The sequence below is a fragment of the Terrapene carolina genome, unplaced genomic scaffold (assembly GCF_002925995.2).
Source record: "Terrapene carolina triunguis isolate 2854851 unplaced genomic scaffold, T_m_triunguis-2.0 Scaffold53, whole genome shotgun sequence".
Taxonomy (NCBI): Eukaryota; Metazoa; Chordata; order Testudines; family Emydidae; genus Terrapene; species Terrapene triunguis.
Window position 1 is genome coordinate 89,207 of NW_020664404.1, and position 18,908 is coordinate 108,114.

At 54.7% G+C, this 18,908-nt stretch overlaps 1 protein-coding gene across 3 annotated transcripts in view; it reads left to right on the forward strand.

Annotated features, from left to right (window-relative positions):
- Positions 1-18,908, forward strand: part of CAMK2B (calcium/calmodulin dependent protein kinase II beta) — a 75,987-nt gene that overhangs the window by 40,152 nt on the left and 16,927 nt on the right. For 2 of the 3 annotated variants that reach the window (XM_029913042.1, XM_029913038.1), the window contains exons 10-13: positions 3,320-3,357; positions 3,771-3,842; positions 13,427-13,471; positions 17,824-17,872. In XM_029913042.1, the coding sequence (XP_029768902.1) occupies positions 3,320-3,357; positions 3,771-3,842; positions 13,427-13,471; positions 17,824-17,872 (204 nt within the window). The remainder of the gene's footprint in view (positions 1-3,319; positions 3,358-3,770; positions 3,843-13,426; positions 13,472-17,823; positions 17,873-18,908) is intronic. The other variant, XM_029913046.1, reaches the window with a different exon arrangement.

The window sequence follows — 18,908 nt, forward strand, 5'->3', positions numbered from 1 at the left end:
CGGATCCATGCTGCAGAGCCAAGGAAGCCATTCTGTTTCCCAGGAAAGCTACCAGCTACCTTTTGATCACAGCCTCTGTTGCCCGGGCCGAAGAAGTTCTGCATGGTTAAGGCCAGAAAGGACCATGACGATCATCCAGGCTGATCTGCATGGCGCAGGCCAGCGAATGTCACCCTGCGTTTATCCCGGTACCTCCTGGCTGCACCATGGCGGATCTTTCACAGGGGGTTGTCCCGTCCCTAAAGACTCTAAGCGCTGGAGCGTCGGCCCCGTCCCTTGGAAAGCCCCCCAGTAACCCGCATTGTTACGAATGCGCCAGTGGCGAGAACAGCTGTAGTAGTTACAGCCGCGCTTTCCCGTGGACCAGTCAGCAGCCCCCTCCCACGCACCCTGGGCTCAGCAGAGTGACAGGAAGCCACGGCAGGATAGATCTGTCGGGGGCATGCGCCCGCTGGTTTGAAATTGGCTGCATGAAGCAAAGCCAAATTGAACACCAGACGCTAGCAAGGATCACTTCAAACCTCAGATTGGGGGGGGCAGCAATGTTAGGGGGTACTGGGTGGGAATATGGCCAATGTGCTTGAATGACAAAGAATTTGGCTTCGGTGACACCGAGAGACACGATCCGGGGAGCGGAGAGCTGCCTCGTTCTGCCTTGTCGCTTTTCTGACTGCTGTGGCATTTTAAAAGGCTACTATCCACCCCCCACCCCCGCACCCTCATCAGTGTGACTGTGCTCAGGCCAGCTGTGAGTGGTAACTTCCCTGCAAATGTTGCACTCTGCCGGAATCAACACCTCTTTTTGTTCTCTTCTCTCCTCCACTCCCTCCTTCTCCTCTCACCTGCCTGTCTCTCTCGCTTTCCTCTTCTGTACATTTCTGTCAGGTAAGCAAACTTTTCCCCGGGTTCTCTCCTCAGAGCTGGCTGGGGGATGGGAGACAGAGGTGGCCATGGGGCAGTGGGCCGGGAGGCGGCGCTCCCTGTGTTCCACCTAGTCCCCGGGCTGTAGGGCGAGCGCCGATACTCGGGTAGCGTTCAGAGAGGGTTTCTGTCTGCGAATGAGCAACAAACGGCACCGGTTAAAAGCCGGCCGATAGAGGCAGGCGGTGTGCAATCTGTCCCCACACACCGCTCTGCCAATGCACCTCGGTCTTGACCGGCAGCCCCTCTGTTTCAGTCCTAGGCTCACCACAAGCAGTTCTGCCAGTGCCCCTCACTCCCGACCCGCAGCCCCTGCTAGCCCAGCCCTGGGCTCCCTCCAGCTCTGCTGGTGCCCCTCACTCCCGACCTGCAGCCCCTGTTACCCCAGTCCTGCCCCTCACCCCTGGCTCTGCTGGTGCCCCTCACTCCCGACCCACAGCCACCTGCTACCCCAGCCCTGGGCTCCCCACAGACCTGCCAGTGCCCCTCAATCTCAACTCACAATCCCTTTTTATCCCAATCCTGCCTCTCTTCCCTGGCTCTGCCAGTGCCTTCAATCCTGACCCCATCCCCCTGCTATCCCAGCCCTGGGCTCCCCCCAGAGCCCTGCTGGTGCCCCTCAATCCCGACTCACAACCCCCTTTTATCCCAGTCCTGCCCCCTGCCCCTGGCTATGCCGGTGCACCTCAATCCCAGCCCACAGCCCCCTGCTATCCCAGCCCTGGGCTCCCCCCCAGCTCTGCCAGTGCCCCTCAATCCCGACTCACAACCTCCTTTCATCCCAGTTCTGCCCCCCATCCCTGGCTCTGCCAGTGCCTTCAATCCTGACCCCATCCCCATGCTCTCCCAGCCCTGGGCTCCCCCTACAGCCCTGCTGGTGCCGCTTGATCCTGACTCCCAACCCCCGGCATATCGAGCCCTGGGTTGCCACATCTCTGCCAATGCCTGTCATTCCAGACCTGCAGCTCCACTGCTCTCTCAGCCAGGGCTGGCTGACACGGGACAGTTGTTGGCTATTCTGAATGCAGATTCAGACCCAAGGAGGGGGGGGTGCGAACGAGCAGGTGGCCAGGCCCAGAGGGGACAGCGGGGAAGCAGGCAGCACAGCCTAACATGCTGGAGACCCCAGGGCAGGAGGGCTGGGCAGGGCAGTGAAGACGGGACCCAGAGCACAGCGGGGGCTGCGGGTTCCAGGGGTTGCTTCCTGGAGAGCGAGCTTCTGCCGTTTGGACCCCACCGGGGGAGGGCCATGGATACCCAGGCTGTGACACTCAGGAGGTTGGGAGCCCAGGCAGTGCGGGATAGCGGTTAGAGCAGGGGCTGGGCATCATCTCTGAGTTTTAGTCCCAGCATAGGTTTGACTTTGGGGAAGTACCTTAACCCCTGTGTCTCCACGTGCCCCTCTAGGAGCGCAGGCTGACACCCCCCCTGGCCTGCCTGGTGGGCACATGGTGAGATTGGGGATGGGGGGGGGAAGTGCTCTCAAGGAGTGAAATGAGATTGTGCCAAGTTCTGAGAGCGCCTCGGTGCCGTGCTGCCCAGTGGGCAGCTCCCGGCCGGAGGGGCAGTAGTGGCTGGGGGCTGGCTCTCGGAGGGTGTGATCCTGCATGGGAAGGGTCGGGGCAGAGGAAGGACCGCTCAGCTGTCAGCTGACTGGCTGTGAGGTGGTCAAGCACTGAGCCGGCTGGTGTGAGGGCAGGGGAGAAGGGCCCTGGGGACGGGGGTGAGGGTAGATCAGACTGGTGCAGAGGGCAAACAGCGGGAGATCACGCAGAGGCAGCTGGCGCTCTCTGCCCAGTGCCTGCGTTTAGGAACCGGGGAAGGGGCTAGTGAAAGGTCCAGCTGGGAGGAGACGTTCTGAGTCAGTGGGTTTCTAGCGGCGCCTGCTGGCCAGCGGTCACGACAGGTGCCAGGGGAAGAGAGCAGAGACCCCAGGGCTGCCCCACTTAGGAAGGTTTGGAGGGTTTCTCTGGGGCGACCGGGAGGGCATCATTGCCAGAGCCGAGCGCTGTCCCTGGAAAGCCTGCCCCCCGGTTCTGCTCGCGTGTGCGCTGGCCGAACTTGGGCCTGCCTGGGGCAGCTCTGCTGAGCAGGGAAACCAAGGGCATGCTGCCCTCGCACGAAGGGAACAGCCGCCAACGGGGCCGGCTGCCACAGCCGCTGTGACCTTTTCTGGGTCCCCATCTCGTATTCCGCTCGAGCCGGTGAAGGTGTGGCCTCCCCGGGTGCAGGAGGCTGGGGGAAGGGGTGGCGCTCCCCTTCTGCGTTCGGGCGTAACCCATCAGGGTTTGGGTTTGAAGCGGCCTCTCTCCGCCCCTCAAGGGCAGGCGGCAGCACGGCGGGTGCTGGCGAGGGGGGAACCGCCACTAACCCTGTCCTTTCCCTCCCCATGCAGCAGCTAAGAGCTTACTGAACAAGAAGGTCGATGTTGGCAAGGTGAGCAGCATGCTGGGGCTGCGGGGAGATCGGTTTTAGATCCCGAGGCCGGCGGGAAATGATGCCGGCGGTGCAGGCTCCTGTCAGGCCAGTGCTGTGGCGAGCTGGCGCCCGCCGCTTGCAGCTTCTGCCTGGCCCGGAGCCATGACTCGAATATCCGGAGTCTCTCCCAGGCAAGGAGGGCTTTGCAAAGCTGCCCATACACAGTTCCCCTGTGTCTCACCCACATCTGGGCCTTCTCTGGAGCCCTGGATGCACGCCAGGCACTTGGCTTTCCTGCTCATGTCCGCCTCAGCCTGGCCACGTAATGCAGGGGATCCCTGCTTGCCACATAGGGTTGGGAAGGTCTGTGGGGGGCGGAGGAGAGCATGGGCCACCAGGCCTGTCTTTCAGGATGCGTTTCTCCTTTGCAGCCGCAGACGAACAGCAGCAAAGGCAGCGCCGGGGTCACCAGCCCGAAAGGAACTCTCCCTCCGGCTGCACTGGTATGGCTCTCGATCTGTTCTGCTGCGCCTCCGCTTTCCCAGCTGCCTGTGAGCTGCCCGGCTCTGGGGAACTGAGTGGCACTCCCTGCTCATGTGCCCCCCAAAACCTCCTGCACTGGACGTGGGCTCTGCATGGCCGGGAGCGGGCACTGCTACGCACAGCTCTGGGCCATGTCCGCCGGGGTGAACCAGCTGCCCGTGTGCGCTCAGAGGGTGCTGAGCACACAGTCCGGATGGGGCAGGGCCAGCGTGCAGGCAAGTGGGGCTGAATTGGCCGGCTCCAAGCCCAGCCCTGCTCCGAATGCCTCCGTGGTCGCAGACCCACTTCTTTCCACGCTGCCCTCCTTGAGCTAGGGCCCTGCCACGTTCCTGTGGCAATCCGGACGGTTGGGGAGGGCTGCATGTTCCTGCTCACAAACAACAGAGGGGGCTTCCTGCCCCTCTGTGTCACTAGCCCGGCCAATGGCAAGTGCCAGGGCCTGCCCCACCCGGCTGGGCTCCCTGCCTTCGGCCCCTGTCCCTAGCCCGACTGTGCGGCGAGTGCCAGCCCCAGAGCAGACCCCGCGGAGGACCAGTCACAGTCGAGACCAGTCCGCGGGCAGCTGGCCCAGAGTGCCATGGGCAGACAGTGGCCTGACCTTGGTAAGTGTGTGGAGTCCAGGACCGTGCCCAGCCCCAGGGATGGTAGGACAGGCCTGGGGAGAAGGGTGCCGGGCCTCTCCTGGGGAACAAGCTGTTCCTGACCCAGGCCTCGGCCCGGGACAGCGAGCGTCCCAGGAGCTGCTCTAACCCTCCCGGAGCTTCCCGTGGCCCAGGCAGGGTGAGCTGCGTTCACTTCTACCCAGGTCCAGACACTTCCCCGCTCAGCGCGGGGCCCCGGCTGCCACCCCGGGGCTAGTGCCAAGGGGGCTGAATAGAAGGGGAGGGGGAGATGCCGCCGTTGGCAATCGCTTGAGGCGACAGGCCGGAGCAGGAGGTCACTCTGGGCTCCACGAAGCTGTAAACGAAGCAGGGAGAGGCAGTAGCCTGCTGTACGGTCCAACGCCCCGGGCCTGAATCCCGGGGACAGGCCTCAGAGACTGAACAGGGCTGCAGTGAGGGGAGGCTGCCTGGGCAGCCAGCCACTCCGAGGGCTTGGCTCTCCCTCGTGCGGTCGTTTAGACCAGTGCCAAGTCTGCTGCGGCAGCATCTTACACCTAGCTTGGCATCTGCCCAAGGAGCAAAGTGCTGGAGGCTCGGGCTACCAGATTTTGTATCCTTGGCAGAAACCTTTAGGGAGCAAAGTCCCTTATAAGTGAGTGCAATGCGGAGGCCTTTGCGTTTAGGCCGTCCCATGGAGTGGCCTGTTTCTCCTGTTTCTGTGCCCCTGCTCTGCCCAGCCCTGGAATAGTTTTCATTGGTACCCCTAGCACGGATCACGTTCTAACGCATGTCCACTAACATGCCTTGAAATTCTAGTGTGGACAGGACACACCCGTCTGTTCCCAGTCACGCTTAAGGGCTAACCCTTCATGGCACATCTACACCCAAGTTTACAGTCACGCTAGTGTAACGCTCCCAGCGGTGACGCAAGAGCGTGATACCAAACGCAGGGCAGACTGTTAAACACCAGGGCACAAACCCCGAACGGGTGGTAAGTTCTATGCTTAGATTTCACCAACCAGTGCAAGCTCCTCCAGTGCTATAACAGTACCCCTGGGGTACGTCGCTCTGTCTCGCCACCCAGGTGAGTGTATCTCTGTGATCGACGGACCCTTCCTTCCACCAAGAATCACAGCGATATTCAGGTTACCCCCAGTCCCAGTCACTTGCCCCAGGTCAGTTGCACCTTAGATCTCCCACCACAGATGCTTGTAGCCAATCCTGAAGACTGATTAGGTAGGAAAAGGAAACGAGAGAGTTATGTACAAGGGCAAAGCAAGCGAACGTAGGCACACGCGTGAGTGACAGTCGTAGGGTTCAGAAGGTGATACAGGCTTGTGACGGGGGTTAGTCACCGCTGGGGAGCCTCCTGGTGGCCACGTCTGGGGATTAGTACTTTTCAGGTCACGATCCCTTTCTGACCTCGCTCTCCTGGACTCGCCGTGTGACTCAGCCCTCCGGCCAGGTCATTAATAATCCTACCCTTGTAGGTTTCAGAGTCCCACTGGATCAGCTGTGCGTGTGCCTGCTCCAGGGCCAGGCCCTCTGCCGCTTCCCCAGCAGTTGGTAGGGGAACCCGGGCCCCCCACTACCCCGGCTTCCAGACCAGGGACTCTAAGTCTAGCAACTGCCATCTACTTGATCCCAGATCCTGTTGCTATTTCCCTGGACCCTTTTCTGCTCCCCTTCTCCATCTTCCAGCCCCCTCCTCTGGGCTTGCCTGCCCAAACTCCAGATTACGTTCCCTGCAGCCCTCGTCTGTTCTATCTTTTTCTTCTCCTCTCGTTTTATGCTTCATCTTCAGCCGTTCTCGCATCATCAAAATCCTATATCCTCCCCCCTAGCCCAGTATCCTTCGAAAAGTGAAGTGATTCTCTTTTACGGCTGCCCCGCTTTCCCGGCGCCCTCACCAGTCCTTTCCGACGATAGTCTTTCACCTCGCGGCCTCTCAGTTCTTGAGAAAGAATCTTTTTGTGTAATCCTCCCTGCGTTACCACAACAGTTGCTCAGCTGGGTCTTAGACTTTTGCGCGCGTCGCAGAGCACGTCTTTGTGCTTGTTTCGTAAATATAAATTACCATTCGGGTCACAGCAAGCTGTTTGAAGAACGAAAGTAACTATATTCAGAGCTGTCGTAGCTATTAATAGACCATTATCCTCAAGTTGAGGACATAGTTCATGGAACCGTTGTCCTTTTTCCTCTTGGAAAAAGTACTTCCCGTTCCTTTGCAAGTTCTCTCTTAACCAAACTTTTGAAGTCCTGTTTTCTCAACCTCCTCACTTTGTAAGGCAGTTTTTGTGGCTTTATCTGCTATTTCATTGCCCAGTGTCCCAACACGCCCCGGAATCCAAACTGTTACTATATATATATACACCCAATTGTGCTATCTCTGTAGTTAAGAACAATATTTCATTGAATAAGTCATTCCTGCTTTCCAAGGCTTTCTTTCTAATCGCTGTTACACCCAGTAAAGAGTCAGGTAGGATAACAGCCATAGCTGGGCATACAGCTTTTCTCCAGGTCAGTGCCAACAGTACACCCATCAATTTGGCCATCAAACAGCCGCAAAATTGGCTAGGCTCCTAGATTTCTTAATTCCAAATTCGGGGATACCAAGGCCATTCCCACTCTGCCCGTGCTGTTGTCTCTGGAACCGTCAGTACAGCTTTAGCAAAGCTGGCCCCATTTGCTATGTATAAATTCAGAAATCTTAGTCGTCATATTTGATAGCCCTGCTCATCCTTATGTTCTTATCATTCCAGTCCACAACCGTCCAGCTGTAGGTGGATTTCCCAGGACTATAGATTTTAATTTCATCCAGACCTTCCTTTTCACCCAAGTCTTTTACCCACCTTTTGACCCTGGGAGTTTGTGGCATCCACTTACTTCTTCTCTACTTAATTCCCAGCAGTCCTCGTCTATTCATTGAGTACTTTGATCTTCTCTGTTTCCATTAACCTTCGTCCAAAATGTGAAATCTAACAATTTCATCCTTCCATTTATAGGCATTTCTCCGGTTGCGACCTGCAGCCCACACAACGGAATCGTGATATTCACACCACCTGCGATTTGCAGAGCTTGGGCTCGGCTCGGCTCTGATTGTTCGAGTGTTGAGTTAGAAGTGGAGTTAAAGGCTTGGCATACCCCAAGCATTCCCAGCAATTCTTTGAAGCAGATTCATCCTAGCTTTACATTTAATCTTGATATTACCTAGGTGACCCTTCCAAGTGAGCTTGCTGTTGGACATAGCTCCTAAGAATGTCAAATGTTGAGCTACCTGTATTTTTTTTTCTATACAGATAAGCCCCTTTGTTTTCAGTTTAAACCGATTTTTATCGAAAAAATCCTGGGTTTTACAAAAAATATTATTCTGTTTTTTCTGATGTTCACCCTACTTTTGTATCATTCAGCTATATAAAAAATAACTTGTTTTATTAGGAAACTACAATACATTGCATGAGATCTATTGTTTTCTTAACCTCGGAGGTGGCATTGTGTTTTGAGTTCTGTTTTAGTTCTGCACCAAACCACACCGATCAACGGAAGTCAGAGCATTAATCTACTGAATGCTTTCCCCCCGCCCCCAGTCTTTCCATCCACCAAAACAAATCCCGATATTTACCCAGAAAAATTATTAGTAGTTTTTTGCACTGATTTTTGCCTGTTTTTGTTGTTGTAATAAACACTGTAAATTCCAGGGGGAAATTAAATAAAATAAAAACTGAAAACAACGGGCCCTATCTAGAGAGAGAGAGAGAGAGAAGTTCTGTTCCTCCCCAGTCTTCCTCTTTGGGACGATCTTGGCTTTAGCAAGTGAGAACTTAAATCCCCGCATATCTCCCCATTTTGAAACCACATCCCCTTCGAGCGTCTCATTGGTTCTCTCCACAGCTATCGGAAGCCTTCTATGTTGGGTCTATATCGCACAGTCATCCCCAAATCAGATAATAACTATTCCTGCCTGTATACTCCCCAGGGGATCATTAGTCATAAAGTTAAACGGGGTTGAGCTGATAACACCCCCGGGGGAGAGCCATTAGTTCGTTTATAAAGATTTGACAAAGCTGCCCCCATCTTTACTTGTATGGTTCTTCTATTACTTAAGTAGTCTCTTACCCGCTTGAACCTTCTTCTTCTTATTCCAACCGTGGCTAGCTTCTACAGCAAGCCTTCCCTCCACAGCATGTCATGCTTTCTCGGTGTCCAAGAAGACAGCTGTCAGAAACGCTCTGGTCCTCCTGGGGGTTTGTATTTCTCTTTTTAATCTTACAGTATGATCAGCTGTGCAGCTTCCTTTCCCGAGACCGCTCTGTACATAGTGCGTAATTTCGTTTTTTCCCCAAGCATGCTACTAAGCTCTCATTTTTCAGTCTTTCCTTCATTTTGCGGAATAGATCAACGCATCAGGTCTCGTGCGTATTTTAGCAGGTTTTCCTATCAGTATAACCACTGCTTGCTTCCATTCGGCCGGCAGTATTCCTCTTCCCAGATATTATTATATCGTTTAAAAGAAACCCTTATGCTGCCTTCCAGTAGGTGCTTAAGCATTGCATTACCTATGGTATCTTTATAGAGGGCTGTAGTTTTGCTCTTGTCTATTAGCTTTTTTGAGTTCCAGTATGCTGAAATTTTCATTCACTGTGTCATCTTTATATTACAGTTTTCTTCGGCAAACATTCTTTTGGGTTCACAAAACTCTTTGCTTTGCTTTGCATCACTACTAGCTTTTTGGAACTCTTTGGCTAAAATGTCCGCTTTTTCCTGAGTCAGAACGTTCGACTTTATCATTTACTCTAAGTCCGGGTCTAATCTGTTTTTGTTCTGTATCTCATTCATTCGTTTATCTCTCTCTGAAGCCTTGGAATCTTTGTTCAATTCCCCATAATACTTTCTCCAAATCTCTCTTTGCCTTTTTAATAGTTCTTTGTGCCACTGCTTTACAGCATTTATAGTTCATGAAGTCCTTGCTATTCATTATACTTTTGGCTTGTTTGTATGCCGTATTTCTTTCTTTAACTGCAGCTTGACAATCTTCGTTCCACCAGGGAACTGAATTTTGGAGTTTGTGGCAGTTCAATATCTTACATATAGCTAGATTGCTTGCTGCTACAGCTCCTTTTATTATATTATCATGAAATTCCTCTAGATTATCACTTACAGAATTGGTACTTGGATACTCAGCACACCTACTCTTAAAGCATCCCCAATTTGGTTTTCTAAGCCTCCAGGTAGGAATTCCTTCAGTGTTTTCAACGTTACCTTGGCCTTGATATGGAATTAGCATAGGCAAGTGATCACTTCCCATTCCATCTTCTTTATAGTTTCCCAGCTGCATTACTTTGCCATATTGCTTCTTGCAAGTCCCAGATCGAAACATGAAAAAGTCCCATCCACCAAATGAAACCTTCAGAATTGAGCAATACCAGGTTGGGCGTATCAATGAAACTGTTTTATAGTCCGTTTTCCTGCTTCCCCATAATTCAATATGGCTAGTAAGGTCTCCACAAATAATATACGGGCTTTTGACACCCTTAACTAACTCTTCCAATTCTAGATTGTCTCGTTTTTTTATCTGGGTTGTAAACTTTATAGATTTGTATGAAGGTGTTATAATTCTGCAGAGGAATTCTCAACAGTATTGTACTCAAAACATAAGTTCTGCACATCGATACCAACATAACTTAGATCTTCCTCCTCTTTTCATTTCTCTGTCACGGCTGATTACATCATATCCTGAAAGCCTAAACATGAGTTTTCTCACTAACCATGTTTCTTAGACACATATCTCATCAGGGTTGTGTTCCATTTCAAACCCAGCGTTCTTTCATTCCCGGCCATGTGTTACTAAACTATGTGCCCTCCAACAAAAAAAACGCTGTGTTGTTTAAACTACATTATTACCTTCATTTAAAATTGCATTCATGTGGTCTATTGAGAGATTGCCCATATGCAAATACTTTTCTCTCAGGAGGTAGCCGTGTTAGTCTGTATCCACAAAACCAACTAGGAGTCCGGTGGCACCTTAAAGACTAACAGATTTATTTGGGCATAAGCTTTCATGGGTAAAAAACCCACTTCTTCAGTTGCATCAGATGAAGTGAGGTTTTTTACCCACGAAAGCTTATGCCCAAATAAATCTGTTAGTCTTTAAGGTGCCACCGGACTCCTTGTTGGTTTTGTAAATTCTTTTCTGTCACTTTGGTTATCATTTTTAATCTTTCAGTCGTCTTCTTCCCTGTTCTGTAAACTACAATCAATCACGTTGGTCATAAATGCTATAAATTTCTCTTTGCCTGCAAGCAGTGTGTCTTCATCTATTCCCCTTATGTCATCTTCCCTGCCCTGAACTGCGTGGTGTTGTACCAGCAGCTCGTTTTCCTCCTCCTCCAAATTCCGATGCGAATATTTTGTGTTAGGATGTTTTATGGATGGTTTTAATTTTCTGTCTCTCTCTAGCTTGTTCTGCGGCCACACACCCTCCGTGTGCTGCGCTGGGTTTATAACTGCCGCATTGTAGTTGTGTTCTTCCCCCGCACTTCTCCACATTTACCGCCCCTCATTTTCCCCTGACAGGCAGCAAAGGGGCCGAAGTATATGGTTTAACCCAGCAGAGTTGAGTTCCTATCAGGTAGCGTTGCAGCTTTAAATGTTACTCAGACAGCTGTGGATGGCTTCTGGTCTCCCCCTCTCCTGCTAATCAGCACTGGATCCTCCCCATCCTCTTTTTAATTACATCCTCAGCCATGCCTAGTGGAACCCTGTACGTTACCCCTCTTGCTTCTAGGGTGACCAGATGTCCCAATTTTATAGGGACAGTCCCGATTTTGGGGTCTTTTTCTTATATTGGATCCTATTACCCCCCACCCCCTGTCCCGATTTTTCACATTTGCTATCTGGTCAATACTACTTGCTTCTGTCACAAACTTAGGTAGCTGGCAAATTACTTTTATTGCACATAAGATTCTAGTTTTAAGAAGTTTCTCAGCCTGTTCCTCATGTGTATGTTCTCCTACTAAATGGCCACCCTGCCGGCTTTGAGCTCATCCTAGCTCTCTGATACTGCGCCTAATCCGTTCTGCTGTTTTCAAGGGATTAACATCTCCCAGCATCAGCGTAAGATGTCGATCCTTTTCCTTACTCGTGTTTCCATCCCCGTCTGCTCCCTCCCCTTCAGAGACAGATCTTTCTGTTCTTCCCAATCTGAAGCTATTCGTCATCCTTTGCTGCTTCTCCCTCTCAGCCTGGATTCCAGCTCCGTTCAGCCAGCCAGCCGCCAGCCCAAGCCCTGGCTCTCAGCCTACCCGGCCAGCCCTCTTCTGCTCCCAGCTTGCTGGCTTTGTACCAGCCCAGCCTGCCCCTCATCATCAGTTAGCTTTTCAGGCTGTCCCCCGGGTGCTGCCTGACAGCCTGCTCTGCCCTGCGGGGGTGACACCCCATCGCAAGGCTTCTATAATGAGCAAGCTCGATTTGACCTTTAGGGCTAAACGCAGCCTGGGGATCTCTTGCCGTCTGTCTAGAAACACCTGCCCCCCTGCCCCGAGTCCATGCAGCATGGAGCTAACCCCAAACCAAAGGAACTAGGGCTTATCCCCTTCCTGCCATGTGCTCTTAGCTGTAAACTCAGCCGATGGGAGGAGTCTGCTTGCAAGACTCGTCTTCAGGGATGAGCAGAAAAGCCGCAAGGATCTTGAGTCCTTTTGCTGATGATCTGGAAGTGGGGAGTTCCCAGTTGTACGACACGCCCCCCTCCACCCCCCGTAGCCTGTCCCGTGTCCATGGGGCTCTGCTTTCCAAGGGGGCGTGACAATTTCTGTGGAAGAGCAGCTCTTTGCACTCCGTCGTGTCCCTCTCCTGCATGGTGATTCGCACACTCACCGAGGCTCATGATGCAGCCGCTCAAGTATTACATCACGGGGGGACCAGGCATATGACAAGTGAGATTAGGCCAGGCAGCAGCTCACCAGCGTTCAATGGTCCAGACGTTTTCTGGTCATTCCAATACCTGTTTCATCAATATGAACCCACATGGGCGCCAGAGAGAGACCAGCTGTGTGGCTGATGAGACACGGGGACTTTGCCAGCCTCCCAGGTAAGCGCATGGTAAAGTTCCCGGACGCAAACCCATCTCGCGACCCCCCCGCTGTGTTCTGGCAAAGGTAAGAGCTCTGTGCCGCCGACCTGCAAGCCCTTGGGTGGCGAGAGAGGTGGGGAGGCCGCACATCCCAAACACAAGGCTGCAGGAAAGACGGTCCCCCAGCTGGACCCTTCCCCTCTGGCTGGACCCAGGCTCCTTCAGGGCTGAGACCTGGGCTGGCTGATGATGGCTGAGAGCACTCCCCAGAGACAGGCGCATTTAAAGGGCCGTTCCTTCCATGCTTGGGCAACTAGCTGCCTTCCCGCTGGCATCTGGAGCAGGGCGCCCCTTCCCTGTGAATGGCGCTGGCCTTGCCCTCGTGACCGCTCTTGAGCTCACAGGGACTTGCAGGGCTCCCTGGTGCCGCCTGTATCGGGGTGCTGGTAGCCCTGCCTCCTTCCTGACGTGCCCCCCACCTCAGAGGGCTCTGATCCAATTTCAGCTTCACGCTCTCCATTCCCCCACACCTCGCCTAGATGCTCATGCCATGGCTTGGGCTGTGATTCGGTTTCATTCATGGAGATTCAGCCCCAACCCCCAAACCCCGTTTCTTTCTTCCTGGTTTACTCTGCCACTCTCTGTTTTTTTAATCATTTGCCTTTGGCTGAACTAATTACTTTTTGCTTTTCTCCCTCCATCCTCCCCCCTCCCTGCTCTCTTCTGGGTCTGTCCCCCCTCCGTCTCCCCCCTCCCCTTCACGTTCTTGTCACCGTTTTCTGATCCGTCTTTCCCTCTCTTCCAACGACTACTGTGTTGTTTTTTCCTTCCTTTCTGTCTCTCTTCTCCTTCCTCTGTCTCTCTTCCGTAGGAGCCTCAAACCACCGTTATCCATAACCCCGCGGACGGCATTAAGGTACTGCTGCCTGTCTTTCCTTCGCCCTTGGCCCAGTTGCGATCTTGGCTACGTTCTGACACAGCTGTGCGCTCTCACCTCTGGGGACAGAGCCTGGGCTCAGGCTTTTCCTCCTTAGTGTGCTCCAGTCTCTCTCTGGAGCGTAAGAGAACAGGAGTTGGGTGCCCCTTAGGGAGCTGTCCAGGGCAGCAGATTGGCCCAGCAGACGCGTCTGCAGGGCATCGGCCTCCTTGCAGAGCTCAAGGGGACGGAGCGTGGTCAGTGGGAGAGCAGTCTGGAGGGTAGACCCTGGCTCTTGGGGGGAACCTGGCCCCCAGTGCAGTCTGTGGGAGTTTTGCTGTTTGCTCCCACCAGGTCTCCTGCGGAATTGCTGCCAACAGCAAGTGATGACCCCCACAAGGGCTGCCCCTCCTCAGGCGCAAACGCCCCTGAAGTCGTGGGGGAGATACCAGCTGGGGGCTCTGCCACCCATTCTGCTCCAGCCTTAGTATCTCAGGGTTCAGAGCCCCATGGGGGCAGTGGGCTCCGTGCTCGGAGCATGCACTGGCTGCCTCTCGGAGGGTGTATTGCTGTGCATGCCGCTCCGCGTGCTCCTCACCCCGCAGCAACAGGCCTAGAGCCATGTTTGTGGTCGCAGAACCGGGGTTTGGGGGATTCTGGCCATCCGGGGTGGGGGGTTCGCTGGCCCAACCAGCATCCAGCTGGAAGTGGGGCACTTGCTCGGTAAGGGAGGGGGGTGGAGAGCCCCCAGAGAAGCCAGTCCAAGAGCAGAGATCCTGAGCTGGCTCCGAGCACAGCCACGGAGAGGCAAGTGAGCAGACAGCCCCAGAGCTGGGACTGGCTGAGGACTGATAAACTCCTTCCATGCCACGTTCATCCATTGCTCTCACACAGCCCCCGCCTCCGCCCCAGCCTGCATCTCGTCCTCACCCATTCTCCGCTGCAGGGATTGAGCATCCCTTTCCATCCCCGACTTCCGACTCATTCCCTCGGCGCATCTGGCCATCCCCACTCCCCGGGGCAGGGGGCACAGGCAGAGCCGGGTGGGGAGTAGGTTCGGCTGCAGTAGGGACAGATTCACAGTTTGCAGTTTCCTGCCCTCTGGCCCCTCCTGCCCGCTTGGCCCAGCTGTCTGGCACGGCAGCCTCCTGCCTCGCTGAGCAGTGCATTCGCGGCAGAGGGTGTGCAGGATCGGGCCCTCAGGAGCTAATCCATTGCCCCAGCGCTATATCCACCTCAGTGTCCCCTTGGCTGGACTTTCCACCTGCCTGTGCAGCTTTTGTAAATAGCCTGATGGGTCCCTTACCCCGGTCTGTGGGGCCGGCGCCCCGCGGGGTGACTGATCCCAAGCCGAGAGCGCTCCAGGGAACCTCCCGTGGGCCGTAGCCTGCTTCCCCCGCCATCGCCCTGCCCTCACCGCAGCCCCATGGACTTCGGGGGAGCGACTCCTAATGCGCGTCGACGGCCGGGAGAGCAGGATGCTGCCATAGCTGCCGGCATGTCCCCAGCGCGGGCGGTGTATCAAGGTGGGGCCAGTCCTGGCAGCTGTGTGCCCACCAGAGACCAGTACGTCCCCAGGTAGGGCACTGCTGTACCTCTGCTCCCTTTGCCCCACCTGGGGAATACAAAAGGAGCAGGGCCTGGCACCTACATCCACACACCAGTCACCCAGCGGCCGTGAGGAGTTGGTTTTTAAGGAGCTCGTCTCTTAAAGGCGCCCTGCAACGGCCAGGTCTGTGCCCTTGGTTTGGTTCTCTGGGATGGATAAAAAAGGCTGAAAAGGGGGGGCGGGATTCTTGTTTCCCAAAAGCTGCTTTTTTCCATCTTAGAAATAACCTGCACTGGGGTTGGCGGAAGATGCACTGGAGGTCTTTGCCATGGCGATTATGAGCCAACGCAGGATGGAACTGTAGGATCTGTTTGAATTTGCAACAGAGTCCTGCTTTCTCTCAGGTGCTTCTGAATGGCTTGAGTTAAACAGACATTAACAAACCTGAAGTAAAGAGTCTGAACAGCCCAAAAAACCCCTTAGTTCACTGCTCTGATTTGTGCTGTCACAATCCGGCCAGGTCGCCGGGCGCCACAGAGACTCCAGGGCAGATGGGCTTTCTTTCTACATCACATGGAAACAACAAGGAGCACAAACCCGATTTTGTTCTCCTTCATGCATTGCAGAAATTATTCTGAGAAAAATGAGCAGGCAGGCAGCCTCTTAGCCGCTTTACTCACCCCATAAGTGGACGAACAAGGGAAGGTGGAACAAGCAGGACCTGGCCTATTTTCTCCAGAGACCTTTTTGTCTAATTGTCCAGGTGGCACCAGAAGGTCTTGCCATGCAGGTTGTTCTGCCCCAGACAGCAAACTTGGCAGCTGGTCTCGCTCAGAGGGAAGGTGGCGTCTCTATTCCAGTTGAAGGGGGTGGGAGGTTTAAGGGCCTTTTCCCTGGCTGAGCTGTGGCTTGAGGATTTTAAAATTTTACTCCAACGGGTGGGGAAAGGGCTTTGTTCCCACCGTGCAAGTCTGGCAGATCGGCTCCATAATTAGCTACATCTCAGTCACTCTAAGGGAAGGCAACTGGTGTCAGGGCATAGACGGGACTTGGGTCTGGTTCTCCATTGTCCCACACCACCTTGTGGCCTGAGGGCTGGCGATTGCCTAACAATCGAGCGTGGAAGCCGTGGTATGAATAGCAAGGCCGCGGAGTGATAGTGTTCCATACAGAGCAGCATGGTTACAAAGGCTCCTGGGGAAGACCAGGCGATCGAATGGGTCTTGTCCAACTCCTGAAGGCCAGGGCACGGGGCTAGCTGCACAGGTTTGCTGAAGGGACTGGCTAGCTCACAGCATTGGTAATGGCGGTGGAGCCTTGGGCACTGGCTTGAATTCAGGCTCCTTCGCTGCTCAGTGATATACGTTGGTGGCCAGATGGCCCACCCCTGGATGACCCCTTCCTTTAGACACGAAGCCAAGGCCTTGGCCCCGCCTGGGCGCTTCCTGCCTGTTTTCGTTGGTGCGACTCAGAGCCTGGCGCTGACGGCGTACGCTGCTCCGGAGGTGCCACGGAAACCTGGTTTCCCCCAACCCCGTGACGGCAGCGAGACGGGCCGGTCGCTGTCTCTGTTCAGGGCTGGCGTGATACCTGTCTGCACAGGCTGTGAAGCGCTTTTCAGAGCAGGTCTCCTCAGTGGGCCCAGAACGAGACAGGGCTCCCAGCAAACCCCTCCCTCAAGCTGTTCCTTCCCCTTAACCCAGGAGATTGGCCTTGCGTTAAACTAACCAGAAGGTGCCGTAACTGGGGCGATGCCTCTCCTTCCCCTTCTGTGCTGACTCAGGCTGGCCTCCAGGCTCTCAGCTAAGGTCACATCTTCCCAGGACCCCCCTGCCAGAGCTGGGATTGTTCCTGGGGTTGGGACGCGACAGGGATTTTCCAACACAGGCGCCAGCTGCCTGGAGTGAGATGGGAAATGTTTGCTGTCCACCTGAAGTAAATGCGTCTGCAAAAGGGCAGATCCCATTTTCCCTTCGTTCTGGAGGGCTCTGCAATCCACCCACCATCCCCAGAGCCTCTTGTGGGGGGAAGACCCTGGCCGCATGCTGCTCCTGCCTCCCTGCTGATGGCGGGGAAGGTGGGGCGCAGGATTGGGCTGGCCGGGAGCCTGATCAGTGGATGGAGCTCAGGTGGGTGCCCAAGGAAGGGTTCTGGGGAGGGCTGTTGGCCCAGAGTCAAAGGGCAGCTTTTCTCCCTGCAGTCCTGCCTGGTGCTGCGAGGGGTCCCTGGCGCCGTTCCCCATCCTTCCCTGCTGCCCCAGCGCTGGAGGGGCAGGGCTGCAGGCAGGAGGCATGAGTGGGAGCCTCAAGAGAGACCTGGCTACCGTGAGCTATGCCTGAGTCCCCCCTGGGCTAGCCTCGCTCGGGAGCTTCAGGGCAAGCACAGCTCCCCTCCCCGATACCACGGTGAGGGGCACGGGGCCAGATCTTCAGCCGACTATTGTGCCTGGCTGCCATCGTGGGCACAGCTGTTCCAGGCCACTCCCGTTCACCCCGGAGGGGAATTAAGGCCCCACTAGGGGAAGGGGGCAGATATAACTTCCTAAAGGCCCCAGACTTGGGTTGGGGGCCTGGATCTGCCGGGCCTGGGGAGGAGTACTGGAGGGGGTTGTCTTGCGAAGCTGTCCTGCCTTTACCACATCACAGTGCTGTTGAGCGTCCACGCCCAGAGGGGCCACTTGTGGGGCAGACGCAGGACGAGGCTCATGGGTTGTGCTGGGGCTCTGGCCCCGACACTGGGTGACCGTGGCCCAGCCCTGCCTAACGCGCTCTCTGGTCTCTCTCCCTCCCGCCTGTCTTCGCAGGAATCGTCCGACAGCACCAACACCACCATAGAGGATGAGGACACGAAAGGTAACAGCCCCACCAGCAGCCAGCCAGGTGCCCCCCAGGGCTGGCCGGGCAGCAAGATGTGGTGGGCAGTGCCCGGCAGCTGGCGTCTCTGCGTTAGCAGCCTTGAGTGATCAGCCAGGAGAAGGGTGGTTGTGGGGTCGGTTGGGAGCTGCCCAGCGAGGGGGCAGAATGGGGGGCTGGGGAAGAAGAGGGGGCTGGGACAGGAGAGAGGACACTGAACCAGAGACGCTTCAATCCAGTGGGATCTAGGGGCAGTTTGGAGGGTTCCCCCAGCCGGGGCAGTGTCGCTGCTGGGAACTGGCAGGAGTCAGTGGAGAGGACCAGGAATCGAATTCCATGGGTGAGTCCCAACTATACCTATACAATAATGGGGTCTAAATGAGCTGTTACCACTCAAGAAAGATCTTGGAGTCGTTGTGGAGAGTTCTCTGAAAACATCCACTCCATGTGCAGCGGGAGTCAAAAAAGCGAACAGAATGTTGAGCATCATTAAGAAAGGGATAGATAAGACAGAAAATATCCTATTGCCTCTGTATAAATCCATGGTACGCCCACATCTGGAAAACTGTGTGCAGATGTGGTCACCCCATCTCAAAAAAGATACATTGGACTTGGAAAAGGTTCAGAAAAGGGCAACAAAAATGATTAGGGGTATGGAACAGCTTCCGTGTGAGGAGAGATTAATAAGACTGGGACTTTTCAGCTTGGAAAAGAGACTGTTAAGGGGAGATATGATTGAGGTCTATAAAATCATGCCTGGTGTGGAGAAAGTAGATAAGGAAGTGTTATTTACTCCTTCTCATAACACAAGGACTAGGGGTCACCAAAGGAAATTAACAGGCAGCAGGTTTAAAACACACAAAATGAAGTATTTCTTCACACAACACACAGTCAGTCTGTGGAACCTGTGTGGAGTCTGGGACGGGGCTCGCTCTGCGTGTGCTGGGGGGGGGGTGGGGGGGGGGGGCCCGCTCGGGGGGTGGGGGGGGGGGTCTGGGACGGGGCTCGCTCTGCGTGTGCCGGGGGTGAGTCTGGG